This window comes from Lampetra planeri, chromosome 11, assembly GCF_965212315.1.
Source record: "Lampetra planeri chromosome 11, kcLamPlan1.2.h2, whole genome shotgun sequence".
Taxonomy (NCBI): Eukaryota; Metazoa; Chordata; class Hyperoartia; order Petromyzontiformes; family Petromyzontidae; genus Lampetra; species Lampetra planeri.
In genome coordinates this window covers 10,300,565-10,317,584 of record NC_136117.1, presented here as the reverse complement: position 1 = coordinate 10,317,584, position 17,020 = coordinate 10,300,565, and the positions used below count along the sequence as shown (strand labels likewise).

Genomic DNA, 17,020 nt, shown 5'->3' with positions numbered 1-17,020 from the left:
TGCCGCCGGAAAAATCGGGGTTTTTCCACCCATGGGCCACAGAGGTAGAGTCGCTCCATAATAAAGTAATTTTTGGGGGTTAGATCGCGTAAATATAAATGTGTCGTTAACCCACCACCACGAGACATAGCCAATTAGGAAGGGTTCTCACGTAAACAAAACGTGGCAATGACTTGCTATTTAAGCACACCAGTATATTGGGAGTTGCTCATTTACTGCGCCCTCTGTAAGCAGTGCTTGTTGAATGCGCTACGTTTGTTTTTTCGGTTGTGTGCCTGTGCGCCGCTGCCACCGCATTGTCGCCAGTGTAATGTGTTTACAATATACTGTAGCTTTTTAGCAATTGAACAACAAGCTGCAATGCTCTCACCAATAGCATCTGGTGACCCAGAAACATTCAACAAACTTTACCGCTGATGATACCCTGAAGGTCAATGCCGCCTCCGAGTTTGCTGGAACACATTCTGCTGGATACTACGAACTTTACTCTCTGCAGCCAGGGTGCTAAGGAAATTGCTGCGGCCTGTTGTGGATGGATAAGAGAGGTCACCTGAGCTTTCCGAAGTAATTCTGTGATATACACAGAATTACTTCGGATTTTGATTTAAAGCAAATGAGACAGAACGAGACGGTACAGATGAAAGAATAGACAAAAGGGTATCAAATGAGGCCAGTACAAACAAGACAGCACACAATATAAAGACAGCACGAAAATATAGAATCAACAAGACAGCACTTGAAAAGATTTACAGTACACATGAGACGGTACAAAAGGATATACGGTACAAATGACATCAGAACTGTATAAACAAGGAAGTATGAGACAGACCGTATAAATGACACATTCAAATGAGGAGGACCGTACAAAACATACAGACGAGACAAACTGCGATATTATGAATGGGGCAGTATGTATGTAATTTGAACTTTCGCACCGTACGTAGCCAACCATGCTAAACGGAGGCGAGGGTTATATAGTACAAATTATAAAGGCCGTTCAAATAAAACTACCAGCGAAGACGGTGTACATTTTACGAGAAATGAGAATAGGGGTTTTTCCCCTTTTTTCTGGCAACAAAACAGGTGTGAAGATATTCTTGGTTCTTTCGGTAAAGTCACGTAGAAGGGAAATAAAACAATTTGATTGTTTTATATTTTTATTTTATTATTTCCCTTCTACGTGACTTTACCGAAAGAACCAAGAATATGAATCCCTGCAGTCACGAAAGCTTTAAATCAAAATTTGGTGTTAAGATGAAACTGATTTGTCCGCACCGTTTGTCTCTAGTGTGGACCAATCAGTTTCAAAGGCAATGCATATATTATCAGAGTATGTTTTTGTTTGTTTGCATTCTGACCACAAGTATTGTGGTTAATGCAGACATGATTCCTTGTACAAGGTTTCAGTTTGGTGTTTTAACATCTTAACACAGCTGTTTTGTTGCCAGGAAAAAAGGGGAAAACCTATTCTATTTTGGTGTTGGCAAAGGAGGTCCCATGATATTTTGAGAAATACAGTGCAGACAAGACCGTATAAGCAAGAAAGAAAATTGGTTCTGCAATCGAATAGTGACCCCTACCCCCCCAAGTCGCTACATGCCTCATAGATGCCCAAATGTTTAAGCAAGTTAGCAGTGACCTTTGAGCAGTATTGATCCACGTCCTTTGTTTAACTAAGTAAGAATCCTTTAAACCTGAGAGCAGCCACCCACCGCGATTGAGAGTTTTTATAACCCCTAACAATGAAGAGGGTGGATTTAACAAAAAGACCAACATATTCAATTACATGACTTCTTGAACAAGAGTCTTGAGACTGGGTTTCTCAGATGCATAGCGTAGAGGACGTTGCTTTTACATTATGGGTGCCTTTGGTGGAGTGCAGGAGGTACATCTGCCACTCATCCAAGTCAGTTAATACTGGTAGGAACCTGGTTATACCAGCCCACAGGGGATTATTGTGTCCGTCCGTCCGTCGTGCAGGGAGGGGCTGGTTTGGGAGGGAAGGGCTGGGTGGGGAGGGAGGGGCTGGGTGAGGAGGGGCTGGGTGGGGAGGGTCGGGAGGGGCTGGGTGGGGAGGTGGGGGGTGGGAGGGGTGGGGCTGGGTGGGGAGGGGCTGGTCACCCCGTGGTGCCCTTAAAAAACTCAACGTTTAACCTACTCACGCCGGCTTGTGCTCGCCCTCACAGTCGGGCATATTTGCGGAATACACCACGCCGCCGTTGACCCTGGCCATTGACCGAGCAACCCAACGTTCCTACCAGCTCCCTCCGTAGGAATGTGTTCCATAACATCTGGGCCTGTCCTGTGATCTGTTTCCAATGGATCTTTACCACTGAACGTGGCCTTATAGTAAACTTTGCCTGGTACAAGCACCGTGGTGATATCACCAGCACATAGTGGAAAATTCCCTCTGTTGTTGTAAGTAATATGCACAAAAAATGGCATCACTCACAAATACGTTTGTTGCAAAATCATTTTTATATTCATCCAACATAGACACACAGATAAGAAACAAGCTCACGTCACCCATAGCAGCATTATATAATAATTTATTCTTAAACATATCCTAAACTTTAGGTTTAAAAAAATGGCTACATTATTTGGATAAAATTAAATACAGTCCATTTAGAGGTGAGAAGAGGTTACTTTACCACTCCTGCCCTCAGACTGTAGGTCAAATTATTTCTGCAATGCACAGCATCACACTTGGGAAGGCTTCCAATGTAAGTGGTAGGCTTCCATTTTTTTACTCTTTCTACATAAATTCGGTACGTGGGTAAAAGAGTACAAACTAAAAATTGGCCGCCTGTCGCTTAAATAGGTAGAATTTCCAAATATGCCATGTGCTCTGCACTCAAACGATAGCTTTAGACCGTACATTTTGGTGCCTTTTCTGGCTTGGGGGGGTGGGGGGGTCACACGCTCACAGGAGAAGACAACCGCTCTTCTTCTTGCGCTTGCGGACTTGCAGCGCAGCCCTGGCGGCCATCTCAAAGACCTCGCGCACGCCATCCTTGGTCTTGGCCGAGCACTCCATGTAGCCGAAGGCATTTATCTGGTTGGCCATGTCTCTGCCTTCCTCCACCCTCACCGGCTCCTGCACACGGTGCACACCAGGAGATATTGCGGCTAGAAAGTCATAAACACGCGCGCGCGACTGTTATCCTGAGCTTTGGAAGCAGGCTTGGTGGATCACGCAGATTATCATCATGTGCTTGAGACCCGCCAACCTTGCTGGGCCACGAAGGTGGTGTCTTGAGGCGTCAGTAAAGCATCGGGCGCTTTCAGGTGTGCTTCTGCAGCCGTCTGGAATGCTCTTCTGATATTAGGAAGCCACTGGAGGTATGCACTTTTAAATCTAGATTGAAAACTCATTTATTTAAAACTACTTTTTGTCTATAGTTTGTTGCCCACTCCCACACCTCCGATTAGCGAGGTTGACTATGTATGGTGCAAAAGAAGTGCAAAATACATACAAAGCAAGTAGAATGCCATTGTACCCACAGAATGTGTGAATGCTAGTTGGAATAAGGGTACTCTTGACAACAAACTAGAGCACAGTGGCCTCGTATCGCAGGATGCCCATGACATAGACCCCAACAGCTTAGTTGGGCCATCCAGCTGAAACAATCTTATTTACAACATGCGCATTGTGGAGGAATATTGTCTACTTTTTATGATGCAAAATAACATTTGTTTCATTTAACAAGTGAGAAATTCCATTACAGCAAGATTGTAGTCCCCATCGGCCTGAACATGCCCATCATGTAAAATGCTAATCGGCATGTGTATCTGTCGACCAGTGTGCATGGAGTGTGTTGGATTGTACGTCGGGCTGCGTACATGAGTGTCGCCCATATTTTACCTCGATCCCGAATCCCTCCACTTCACCTCTTTGTGATTACTGTATTTAAGTTCATTGTGATGATGGGGAATTTCAGCCTGATGATGGCAACGATTAGTAAGTGCGTTCGGTATTCGCGCAATTCTTATACTGCATAACTAAGGCTGCTATGAAGGCGCCAAATCTCCTAGCTGAAGTCAAAAGCGGAATATTTATTCATACTGGAGGAATTCAATGAGCCATAAAGCTCTTTATCACAGAAGTCCAGTATAAGTCAATAAGTCTCACTTGTTATGGGTTCATCCCATCTTGTTTCATGAGATTTTTTAATTTTACTGGTTCATGTACATGTTTTACACACTTTACTAACATTTACTAAAAACAGACAGATAAATCTGAATGCAGGGCCCGAATGAAAAAAAATAGTTTTTAGACTCAATTAGACTTTCCTGGATAAAGTGACATGGCATGTTGTAATATTATCAGCATATATAATGAAAATAAGCTGGCTTGAAATTTCCATCAATCACTTATGTGGCTATTAGCTCTGAGGAAGGCCTTGTGTTTTCATTCGTGTTTGAGTCGCTCTGAAATGTGGCTGTGATAGCTCAGCTGTGGGCTCAAAGTCAAGATAAAATTATCGTCGGCGTTAACTCCAACCATCATCAACATCACCGTCAGCCACAGTCGAGCCTCCCAAAGCCGTTGCCATCCATCTTGGCCACACGATGCAACAATCCATCGAGCCCCTGCACACGAGCTGATCTCATCCTCTCCATCTCCTCGGCCGATGTTCTCTCAGGCACGTGCTGCCACTCCATCATGATCGTCGTCATCACTGGGGGTGCCAACGATGCCTCGGCTGTCATAGGAATGCGTAACCTCCACCGCAAGCTAACAACCACTGGGACGGATGAACACCACCCGCAGCAACGGCAGAGTACAGATCTAGAACGACTTCCAGTGAGGCCACCATCCCCCCGTCACCTGCTTTATCTTGGCGAGCTCGCGCTTCGCGTTGTCGTCGTTGCGGAGGTCCTTCTTGTTGCCGACGAGGACGATGGGCACGTTGGGACAGAAATGCCTCACCTCCGCAGTCCACCTGTCGGTGATGTTACCTGAATGCAAATCAAGGTGTGGTTAATTAAGAAAAAAATTATTATGGTGGGGGGCCAGGGTGGGAGTGATGCTGCCGTTAGCAGCGTGGACTTTGAGGTTGCCGATTCACTCTCCCCTGCGCGTGACACGATTTCCACGCCGCCTCTCCCCCCCGCCACCTCTATCTACCCAACAGTATGAATGGATGCACCACAGTTAGCAGGGCGCGTGGGGTGTAGTATAGTGTGTTTGGTTAGCCCTACGATGTCAGGTCTGTGTGGAAGAGTAGGCCAAAACACCTTTGAAAGTTTGTGGCACACTCTTTCATCGGTGCACACGATGCAGCGAGACCCCCCCACCCTCATGTGGCATTTATGCGATCTGACATCCGTCCACTCTGTGAAGCGACGGGGCCCTCCTGTAAAGTCGCAGCGAGGGGGGGGTACGCAACGCGCAGCCAGAGTTACACGCCGTGCTGTGTACTTTCCATATTGGCTGCTGAGAAAAGGAAGTGGGCTGGTGCCAGGACATGTTGCAAGATCGTCAAGGTCATCCGTGGATAACAGTACAGTATTGTGCGGGTTTTTCTGCTATTGTGTAATTGGAAAAATTATGTTTTTTTCAATCAAATAAGTAATCTAATTTCACCATCTGTAAATGCCCATGGGCACAATACAAGCACTGGATTCACTCCACTTAATTTACATAAATTCATGATAGTAAATTCAATAAGCTGTAACTGTGTATTGATATTACCGCATAAACTCCGAAATGAAGTTGAATTATAGGTGAAGCAATTTAACTGAAGGGATACCATTAAACAGTTTACAATTATTACAGACTCGTGTAATGTTTGTATGTATGTTGAACTTCTTTCGCACCGTACACAGCCAGCCGTGCTAAGCAGAGGTGCAGGGGAAGGACAACAAACTAAACACAACAATCAGTTCTAAAGAAATGCGATTTCAATCTAGATTTAAAAGTGCATGGCTCCAGGAAGGACTGTTATTCAGAAATAACAAGGTACAAAGTTTCGTTTGCAAACAGCCAGAAGGCATGACTCCCATCATGACCTATATGCATGTCATGTGACCACGAAATTGTATGTTCACTACAATGCTGTCAGCCTTGCCTCAACCACCAGCTCAAGGGAAGTGAATGCGTGGCTGTATTATTGTTTAGACGATCAAATCATAAAGAGTTAAAAATGGGGTCATCGCATGAGACAAGGCTGAGAGCATTTCATATGCAGTGTGGTATGACATGCAAGACATGGTGGCAGTCGTGTCTTCCTTCTGTGTGTTATTCTTTCTCGTTGTTTCCAGCCTGAACGCATGTAACCGTTTCGATTTTAGTCTTTCCTCATAATTTTACAGCGAGTGTTGTATTTGAAGCCCTGTTATTTATCACATTGCGTGGCTTCGCCAAGGGACTTGAGGCGGTCGTACCCAGGCTGTCAGGACTGTCGATGGAGAAGCACATGAGGATGACATCGGTGTCCGGGTAGGAGAGCGGTCGCAGGCGGTTGTAGTCCTCCTGTCCGGCCGTGTCCCACAGCGCCAGCTCCACCTGCTCGCAGGCAGCCAATGAGCCAACGAAGCGCGCAACCTCTTATACAGAAAGAGGAACAACGCGGATTAGAGCACGTGCACAGGTTAGGGACATCACATCGACGGCTAGGACAAGTAAGCGGGGGCCTTGGGCAGGACACGTCGTGGCTCGAAGCGGTGATGGGCCGGCGGTGGAGACAAGCGACAGTGGCCGGCCGAGAGGAGAGAATTCGTCTCTGAAGTCCACCACCACGGAGATGGAATGACGAAGTGAGCTCGTGCTGGTGTTCGAGGGAGTGTTGCAATGTGGAACCGTAAGGGATGGTGACGGTACTTGATACAGCAAATCTGGCTGTGACGGTCCCACCTGATGACGGAGACTTGTGTTGCCTCCGAAACGTCGTGATTTTTATTATTGTATTTTTATTAATTTTAATTTCATTTTTTACCTACGTGACTTTACCGGAAAAACTAAGAGTATGGATCCTTGCAGTCACGAAAGCTTCAAATATAGAATGGATGGTGACGGCTTGGAGAGGCCTTCATCCAGCAGTCCACCGATCATAGCTGATAATGATAAAGTGCCTTCACTCATGGCACTGCATCAGAGTACTTCATAGTGCCTTCATTAATTTATTTTCATGTATCTATCCCCAAAAGCCTCACTGAGTCGCAAGATACATGGTGATCCTTGGTCAATTCTATTGTAGGAGTGTTTCGCATGTGGGCGTAAACCAGAGTACCTGGCAGAGGTTCACAAGTCTACAAACGATACATACTGTACACCATGAGCCTCCAAAGTGCAGGCATACAAGGGTGTGCCAATAGACCCGGCTTTATTAGCGTTACGTTTATCAACACAGCATCCTTAGTTATATTTTGACTTAAAACTTTCGTGACTGCAGGAATTCATGTTCTTTGGTTCTTTCGGTAAAGTCACGTAGATTGAAAAAAAGATTTAAGTGAATACAAATATCACGACGTTTCGATCGCAACACAAGCGGTTGTCATCAGGAAAAGGGGTTAGCCTCTAAAGGAAAACTGTTTTATAAAGGTTTGGAGATGGGCGTAGCCCAAGTGTATCAGCAGTACCAGCAGTACCAGCAGCATGGGCGTTGCAGCAGCAATGCCAATGCAGCAACAATGCAAATGCAGCAGCAATGCCAATGCAGCAGCAATGCCAATGCAGCAACAATGCCAATGTAGCAGCAATGCTAATGCAGCAAAGGGCCGCCAGGAAATCACTGCACCCCGGCTCCACACACCACACTGTTGACGGTGGAGGTTGATTGACAAGAAAACACAAGTCAAGTCATGACCCAAAGTAGTTGATGACATCTTTCCAATGATTGCTGAGTCGATAACCTTCCTCTCGGTTGAAATTGTGTCTGTGTCTGTATATATGGATGGCTTCATGAATGAATCTTTGTTGATAGTCAGTAGGCTTGCAAAGTACCATCGTCTTAGAGAAATCAATTTCGTGTGAGCCAGCCGCATTAAAATAATGATCAGCCATGGCAGAAGTATTGGTCCTGCCGTGTTTCAAATCTGCATTATGTTCATGAACACGGTCCGAGACATGTCGCTTAGTTTCCCCAATGTAACTGCTGCCGCAGATACAGCTTAGTTTGTAGACGCCGGGATATTGCATGTCAAGAATATTGACCTTCACAGATGGGATCAGATCACGAAATTCATGTACTGTGTTAAATCGGGCCTGGATCTTGTGTTTGTTCATGATTATGGAAATATTTTGGTTACCCCTGCTATGTATGGCAGGGTGATGGTTTTGATTGTATCCTCAGATGGCTCCTTCCTCACGGTGTGGGTGATGGCTTTGTGGATTGTGTAGTCAGAATATCCATTCGCCTTGAGAGCTTGGTGTACGTGTTTGAGTTTGCGGCATTGGCATTGCTACCCCGCCCATGCTGTTGGTGCTGCTGATACACTTGGGCTACGCCCATCTCCAAACCTTTATAAACAGTTTGCCTTTAGAGGCTAACCCCTTTTCCTGATAATGACCGCTTGTGTTGCGATCTAAAGAACCAAATAATACTTAGTTATATTACAGTGATGCAAAGTAATATTTTTTTCTTCAATTTTATCAATATTGTGCTCTTGGCGTTGTCATGAATTGAATCTATTCGAGTTTATCATTGAGCAATTCATCACTCAGTGTGAGAAAACAGTCTGTGGAAGCGGATATCACAGAACGACTTGTGAGGTCTCTTTCAGTGGCCTCTTCTGCACAATAAGGGACAGCACTTTCCCTGCTAGAGCATAACGTTCGAAAGTCAGACTGATATGTTTACTTCTCAAGAGCTGGAATGTATAAAAACCAGATCTAATGATTTAATGTCATGGATTTTTTGTTTGGTGCAATCGTTGGCAACCGGCCTGACACCATCAACTGGAGAACCTGGTTTATCCACATTCAGCTGCCTGGATTTGAACCCATGACTTTCAGCAGTTGCCAAGCTCAGCGTCCTTACCCCAAGGTTTACCCAATGGGTGTCACTCTCCAGCATTAATATATCAAACTGATTTTTGTAAGGGCCCTTTTATCGCTTACACATTACTCAGGTGACCCCCCCCCCAAAAGATCAAAGAGACATAATTCAAAAATATGACCACGGAAATGTTGACCAAACAATGCAATGCATCATCAACTGTTGCCCCAAGCGACGCTTCATCGGAGACCTCGAGTGTATCAGCGAAATGACACACGAAACCAGTATGCAGCTTACGAAACCTCGATAATCAAGTTTAACATTTCACACAGAATCTAGCCATAGGCGAGAAGAATAAGACGACCCGTATAACTCATAGAGGCAGCATTTGGCAGCATATGGTCCGACTTCCGTGGAGACTTCCCCAACATTGGTGGACAACTTAGAGCCCAGTAGCTAATCCCACACGGGAGGGCTTTTATTCCCAAGTCAGAAACGTTATCAAATGGATATTACATATTCTGCACAGTATAGTGAATACCTTATGGGCTTTGTCGACTTTATCTTTACAAACCCGACACTTCCACTCCCCCCTACCCAAATGTGCAATATTGTTAGTATTTATAAACGAAACGATTTTTAACTAAACATTTTATTTAATTTTACCAGGTAAGGCCCATTGAGCTAATATAGCTCTGTTTCAGAAGCGACCTGGCCACAAACGATAGCCCAACGAAGTGGCTTATCACGCGGCAATTTATAGCAGCAAAATACGTACTAAAATTATAGTTCGGGGTGTTCGTGAGTACAAAGACAGGCGGGGGAGGGTTTGACTCTTACCTGCTTGCCATCCACCTCCATATCGGCCACGTAGTTTTCAAACACGGTTGGCACGTACACTTCGGGGAACTGATCTTTGCTGAAGACGATGAGAAGGCAGGTCTTTCCGCAGGCTCCATCCCCGACAATCACCAGCTTTTTTCTCAACGTCGTCGCCTGCCGAGGCGATAGATATCACGTTTTGATAAATTCTTTTGTTCGTGGAGTGTAACCGTACTGCGGTGTAGACATGTAATTTAAGACTCGCGGTTTTTATTTCCCCCCCTCTCCGTTGTAAGCCGTCACACGGCTGCCCGCATCACGCCAGCATTTATTTTACATTTCCTACTTTACGCAGCCTAATTTTATCCGCGCACTTTAATCCCTTTACAAAGTATCACTTCGTCCTGACTTTTTTCCTGAAGTACAATTTATAAGAGCAGCACCTTGGGCTAAGTGCGATGCCAGCGTCCACCACGAAACCCAAAGGGAAAACCAATCTTCGCCGTTACGAACGTTCACACTTTTACCATGTCTGACGTTTTCCGTTTTCGTATTCTTCTCTCTTCGCCCTTTTGTAAGATGACGCAGATTTGTTTTGTTTTTTTTACGTAAAATAACTCAATGGCTGGACGCCGTAGCAACGGCAAAAACTAAAGCAAGCTGCTCAGCTCCCTGTCCGTACGGCTTCGTGTCCTCGTTCTGATGCCCTCTGTAGGAACGATTGACAAACCTCGCGCGGCACAAGCACCACTATTATTTGCCTTGCCCCCCTCTTTCCTGTCTAAAGTCCCCAACAGCAGCGCAATCAAACGACAGCAAAGCCAAGGCCGAAACGAGTTGTTTGACCAGTGCGCTCATGCATAGATACAACGTAGATACCCGAGCCTTGAGCCACTTGTGTTCACCAAACACTACCCAACCCACCTCCCCCCCTTCTTCATCCGACCTCTTCAGTCTACACCCTTCCTGAGTCATTTGCTGCAGTGTGTGTGTGTACATACTGTCATGACTCGGGTGCGTGTTGGTGCAGCGGTGTCTTATTCCTGTAACGACACAGCACAGCTAAAAATGCTGGTTCATTGGCTGCCAGCGGTTCTCGAGTTTTTTGAACGTGGAGCTGATGGGGGAGGTGGAGGTTTATGGCCTGTGGGACGGGCTGATCGGATTATGGACATTGGGGGCTGGAACGTGGTGAGCACAAGATCGCAAACACGAATCCCAAACGCATGTACTCGGAATGGGATTTAGCAACGCAGCATTGGCAATGGCTCACACTGCTGAGGTTGTTGTGGATGCGGTGATTGAGGGATCAGTGAAGATGGATTCTCCAAGCCGATGATAATAATGCGTCGACTCTGATGTGTGACAATGCGTTTTTTTTTTCAGGGTTTGTGAATGGTGTGAATGCACAGGGGTGAACCGAATGTCTTGTGACCCCCCCCCCCCCCAATTAAATTCTCCCAAACTTTATATTTTTTAAGTAAGGTTTATTTATTAAATGAATATGTATAGTAAAACAATGTTAGGGGTAAATTAATTTTGCTCATTCACCAGCAACGCGAAGAGAAATGACTACAAACCGTGAGTGGCGCTTAGTCCTCAAATCGTGAAGGGCATTGTTGAATGCACCGAGCAGGTGGACGTTGTAGAGTTCTCCTAATACTCGATACTGGTAAAACGTATCTGTTGCTCTCTCTCTCTATCTCTCTTATGGTTGTTGTTGTTGTTTGACTTGCATCCCACTGGGATTTTTGCACACAGCGTTGGTGTACGGTGTTTTTTTCTGCAATATTTTGCTGTCTTTTTTTGGATTTTCTGTTTGCACTTAGTCACATAGTCACTTTAAGATGTTTTTTGTTCATGTTTTTGTTTTTTGTTTGTTGCGGTTGCACCCGATTCAAGAGCCGAATGGCTCACAGGGCTATACCTAATAAATGAACTTGAACTTGAACTCTACCTTGAGTGAAGTAGTGAAGTAATCGGTTGGGTACGTTACATGATGGCGCGCAATATTGTGAAAAGTGAACGGCAAACTATCTAGATTTGAAGTTTTCGTGACTGCCGGGATCCATACTATTCTTTCGGTAAAGTCACGTAGGTATAAAATTAAATAACTTAAATTACGACGTTTCGATTGCAACACAAACAATCATCATCAGGTGGGAAAACCACAGCAAGACATTTTTTTTGCAAGAAAATGTTTTTGAAATAATTTGTTTTTGCTGTGGTTTACCCACCTAATGATGATTGCTTGTGTTGCAATCGAAACGTCGTGATTCAATTTATTTTATTTTATACCCACGTGACTTTACCGAAAGAACCAAAGAGTATGAACGGTAAACGTTTGACAATAAACGACATTCATTTAGACCATTTATTATATTTTTCTGAATGCCATATTTTACAACAACAAAACAGCTCAATTAAATTTGTTGCTCCAAAAACCAACTACTGCCCCCCCCCCCCCCCCAAAATGTATTTGTTTACAGCTATTAACCGGTTGCATACAATGTTATTTTTATTTTAGCTGGAGTGCTAAGAGTGAAGTTGGCCGCTAGAGGCCTCTACGTCCCGTCGTCCCTTGCACGGAGATCGACCCTCGTGACCCGGCACAAACTAAACCAAATCTTGACTTAAAGCTTTCGTGACTGCAGGAATTAATATTCTTTGTGGAGGGATCTGGAGAAAACCCATCTACGTGACTTTACCGAAAGACCCAAAGAATATAAACAAAACGAACCAAACGTATCATTTTATCAGGTAATGCCCACTGAGCGACGTGGCTCTGTTTTGAGAAGCGACCTGGCGATCGCAAGTGTCTTTTCATCACGTGGAAATGCATAGCAACCAAATTACTGTAAAACGCATGTCGAGTCTAAATGTGGAGGGAAAAGCCCCGAGGGAACCTGGAGAAAAATCCACGCGACCACGGGGGGAGGGAGGAGACAGAGATACGCCAACTCCAAATGGACAACAGGCGTCAGGGTCTGGATCGAACTCACGACCTCCTGCATACCAGAGGCGAGGTAGTCAACATCTCATAGCCACCGCTGGGCCCGCGAGACAAAGCGAAGGGTCAGACTGCTGCTCTCACCGAGACACGGAGACTCGGGGGTGAGAGACGCGGGCACGGAGAGACGGAGGCAGGGCTCGGAGCTCAGGCTAAACGATTTGGGGAAAAATATCTAATTGCGATTTTTCTGACAGATATTGCGAATGCGATTTTATTTGTGATTAAATTGTTTTAAGTCAAGCTTCAGTTCAATATTCACTGTGTAATAGATTTAAAACATGTGATGGAGCATTACCACATGAGACCATCAAAATGTGAACTGCTCTCTATATTCTAATACAAGGATGAATTGCTTCCAACATGTATTTATAAGAAATGTTTAAATTGAAATAGAACAATCAAACATAGAACAATTGTTAAGTTAAATAAATAAAGTTATAATAAAAAAAAACAATTCCAATAAGAAAGTAATGGGACTTTTCAAATCGCTAAAAATCGCAGCCTTTGCGATTTACTAATCCCATTGTTTCAAATTGCGATTACGATTTGAAATCGATTAATCGTTCAGCCCTACAGTCGGAACCACCAATTAGTGGACACGTGTTAGGTGGAGCGGTAGTCGTGTTTCGATTCCAGCTCAGCGTCGGGGACGAATATCTGAACCGATCCTGGGGCTCCCGTCGGTCGACTCAGCCTTAAATCAGTACCTGGTGCCGTGTGTTTACAGGAGCACTTCGGAGACAAAGGCGGCCAGCCGGGTGTGGTTCTGGCCACACCACCCTCGTAAGGCGTGTGCCGTACCGGCCTTCATAGGGTGCTCACTAACTGCACTTTTCCCAACAGTTTGGGGGATCTTAGTTTTTTTCTCCTTTTTTCTTCTTGGTTCTTTCGGTAAAGTCACGTAGAAGGGAAGTAATAAAATAATAAAAATAAAACATAATAAAATAATTCTCACGACGTTTCGGCAAAATAATTTGCATATCAAGAGGAATTTAGCATTGTCAAGGCGCTCTTCTTCCCACCTCCCCCCCTCCAACCCAGCTTAAATATACGCTCCAAGCTTGGTGGTGTTTCATTCTTCACCTGAGGACGGCTGCTTGCGTTGTGGCCGAAACGTCGTGAGAATTATTTTATTATGTTTTATTTTTATTATTTTATTACTTCCCTTCTACGTGACTTTACCGAAAGAACCAAGAAGATGAATCCCTGCAGTCACGAAAGCTTTAAATCGAAATGGATCTTAGTTTGTTTGTATGGTGTGTACTCTGTTCATCTGCGTCACATAGCTGGAGTTTAGGGCCCGCGGGGACCAATCCCTCCCAGTGAACCCTGGGACCCAGCCACCTTCGAGTTGGAGACCTCCACCTGGCACCCTGGGATCCTGCACCTGGAGCTGGGACCTTCAACAGGGACCCTCCACCTGAACCCTGGGATCCTGCACCTGGAGCTTGGACCTTCAACAGGGACCCTCCACCTGAACCCTGGGATCCTGCACCTGGAGCTGGGACCTTCAACAGGGACCCTCCACCTGAACCCTGGGATCCTGCACCTGGAGCTGGGACCTTCAACAGGGACCCTCCACCTGAACCCTGGGAACCTGCACCTGGAGCTGGGACCTTCAACAGGGACCCTCCACCTGAACCCTGGGAACCTGCACCTGGAGCTGGGACCTTCAACAGGGACCCTCCACCTGAACCCTGGCAACCTGCACCTGGAGCTGGGACCTTCAACAGGGACCCTCCACCTGAACCCTCGGATCCTGCACCTGGAGCTGGGACCTTCAACAGGGACCCTCAACCTGAACCCTGGGGACCTGCACCTGGAGCTGGGACCTTCAACAGGGACCCTCCACCTGAACCCTGGCAGGGTCCCTGCCACCTGGAGCTGGGACCTTCAACAGGGACCCTCCACCTGAACCCTGGGATCCTGCACCTGGAGCTGGGACCTTCAACAGGGACCATCCACCTGAACCCTGGGATCCTGCACCTGGAACTGGGACCTTCAACAGGGACCCTCCACCTGAACCCTGGGATCCTGCACCTGGAGCTGGGACCTTCAACAGGGACCCTCCACCTGAACCCTGGCAACCTGCACCTGGAGCTGGGACCTTCAACAGGGTCCCTGCCACCTGGAGCCTCCAACACGAGTGAAGTAAGGCATCCGCTTCATGTGTGAATTGATGTTCTCCATGATAGAGGTTTTTGGGTTAGATCGCGTTAATATAAATGCGTCGTTAAACCCGCCACCACCCGATGTCGTCAATTAGTAAGGTTTGTCACGTGAACAAAACGCGTCAATTCGTTACTAGTTCAGCACACCGGTGTGTTGGAGAGTAAACCCACAACATTTACAATTCGAGTACGACGTTTCGCCAGTAATTACAACAAGCATAATTAGGCGGACAGCCAGAGTATGTTGACGTGACAAACCTTAATAATTGACTGTGTCGAGCAGTGGCGGGTTTGACGACAAATATTTACGCTAACCCAAAAACCTCTTCTGAATAATATTGGTCTTCCCGTGATCTTTTCAAATCACGCTTGTGCCGAGCTTTGGATCGAAAGTCTGTTTGGTTTTGGAAAATGCCGATCCGATGTCCCAGGGTTTTTAACGTCCATGTCACAGTCACACAGGAGCAAGACCTCTGGGCAGTGAGCACTGAGCAGGCCTGGGGAGTCTATGCTGCCGCAATGCATGTGTTCACTTTCAATCTATGTTTTTATTCGTGCTCGATTAAGAAGTCGTTAATTATGCAGTGATTTTCCACAACGGACGTTTCAATGGAATTCCGTTTGCATGTTCAGATCGCATTTTAAAGTCACAATCAAGTACAGTATCTCGAAAATGTTTTAAATGTTTTCACGTTTAAAGCTTTTAGCACTTCGATGTAAAATGTTTTAGAATGTTGCTGTTCTGCCACTAGGGACGCTGTGTTTTGTTAGATTTTAAACGCTAATTTGAAGCAAATATATCGATTTACCAACGCAATTGAACTGTAGGCTTATTTTTTCAAAATCACTGTGAAACTGAGCACTGAGACCTTCTTTTGAAATGTTCGTAATGTTTGTCATTGTTCTTCACATATTGTTTTGGTGTCTAAATAGCAGTTAGAATGCCAATTACCAAAAAAATTGCACTCCCAGTGGCAGGAAGTGACCCATTTATGGTGCTTTTTTGTGTCTCCGTGCTTAACTTCACAGTGATTTTGTGTAAAACTGGCTCACGCTTGAACATTTTTGGCAAAACGGTGGAATTCGATATGTTTGCCCCAAAAAGAGCGTTTTGAAGGGAAATTCTAATGAAACAGCGCCCCCTAGGCAAACAGCGACCCCTAATGGTGGAAGAGCGCCCCCTAGTGGTCATAAATTTAGTTGGATGTATTCCAAAAAAAACTTCAACATTTTTTTCCTTCTCTCTCCCATCTCCCCCTTCCCCCTTCCCCTTCCCTCGGCTGTACTCCAGGTTCCTGCTCCCATTTGGACTTCGCTCTGCTCACCTGCACTTCATACAGAGGACACACGACAATACATCCACATTAAAGCACTTATATTGAAATCGCACTTACCTTGTTGGAAGTTTTGTTCCATGTCCATGGGTGGTGGGATTTGAACCTAGAACCTCCGCATTACCAGACTCTCACTGCGTGTGCAGAGCCACCGTGTTTCCTACATGTGGGGTGGGCTTAGAGGCGCTATATGTGATTGTACTGCACGCATGTGGCTCATCGTATGATTTGTATAAGAAACCAAACATATTTACCGTGGGATTTGAACCCATGCTAGGAGAGTAAGAGGCTACATGCATTACCACTGCATCAAGAAGGCTTGATGTTCCGGTTATTAAATAGTTGTTGATTTAATCATTGATATTTAACGCTTACAATTGTTTACAATATATATGAAAAAATATATAAATTACATACTGTACTTTTTAATGGATAATACCGGCGTATAATTGAATGTAATAAAAACAAATATTCCAAAAAAAAAGCTGGACTTGAACCCAAAACCTTGTGACTTTCAACCTCGTTAAAAAGCCAGTGAGCTATCTTGTTATGATGTTAAATGTGATTTGACTCTTCCATAAGCAGTCAAAAGAACAAGGGTGAAAAATTCACTGGTGTAACGTCATATCCAAATCTCGACATTAATTAAAATGTTATCTATGGACCATATAGTAAACCACTGGATCCTGCACTCTTTCGATTGAAGAAAAATCTAAACTACACAAACTATCCTGAAGC

The 17,020-nt window shown here is 45.1% G+C and overlaps 2 protein-coding genes across 2 annotated transcripts; one reads left to right on the top strand and one right to left on the bottom strand.

Annotated features, from left to right (window-relative positions):
• Positions 1 to 2,459: 2,459 nt before the first annotated feature.
• Positions 2,460 to 10,607, bottom strand: LOC144721293 (rho-related GTP-binding protein RhoA-C-like). The gene is made up of 5 exons (XM_078598798.1): positions 10,292 to 10,607; positions 9,783 to 9,938; positions 6,391 to 6,511; positions 4,832 to 4,962; positions 2,460 to 3,097 (listed from the first exon to the last, which is right to left on the bottom strand). The coding sequence occupies exons 1-5, from the start codon at positions 10,292 to 10,294 to the stop codon at positions 2,924 to 2,926; spliced, it is 585 nt and encodes a 194-aa protein (XP_078454924.1). The 5' UTR covers positions 10,295 to 10,607; the 3' UTR covers positions 2,460 to 2,923.
• Positions 10,608 to 10,884: 277 nt separating this feature from the next.
• On the top strand, positions 10,885 to 16,474 carry LOC144721434 (uncharacterized). The gene is made up of 3 exons (XM_078599047.1): positions 10,885 to 10,955; positions 14,118 to 14,928; positions 16,240 to 16,474. Exons 1-3 carry the CDS (start codon positions 10,885 to 10,887, stop codon positions 16,384 to 16,386), a joined length of 1,029 nt encoding a protein of 342 aa, XP_078455173.1. The 3' UTR covers positions 16,387 to 16,474.
• The last annotated feature ends 546 nt before the right edge of the window (positions 16,475 to 17,020 follow it).

Excerpts from the sequence above, each read along its gene's own strand:
- LOC144721293 (XM_078598798.1), bottom strand. Across the intron at positions 4,963-6,390 it reads CGACAGTCCTGACAGCCTGG|GTAACATCACCGACAGGTGG; the intron begins GTACGACCGCCT and ends ATTTGCATTCAG. Across the intron at positions 3,098-4,831 it reads AGCTCGCCAAGATAAAGCAG|GAGCCGGTGAGGGTGGAGGA; the intron begins GTGACGGGGGGA and ends CACCGTGTGCAG.
- LOC144721434 (XM_078599047.1), top strand. The coding sequence starts at position 10,885 with ATGGGGGAGGTGGAGGTTTATGGCCTGTGGGACGGGCTGATCGGATTA. Across the intron at positions 10,956-14,117 it reads ACATTGGGGGCTGGAACGTG|CCACCTTCGAGTTGGAGACC; the intron begins GTGAGCACAAGA and ends CCTGGGACCCAG. Across the intron at positions 14,929-16,239 it reads GAGCCTCCAACACGAGTGAA|GTTCCTGCTCCCATTTGGAC; the intron begins GTAAGGCATCCG and ends GCTGTACTCCAG.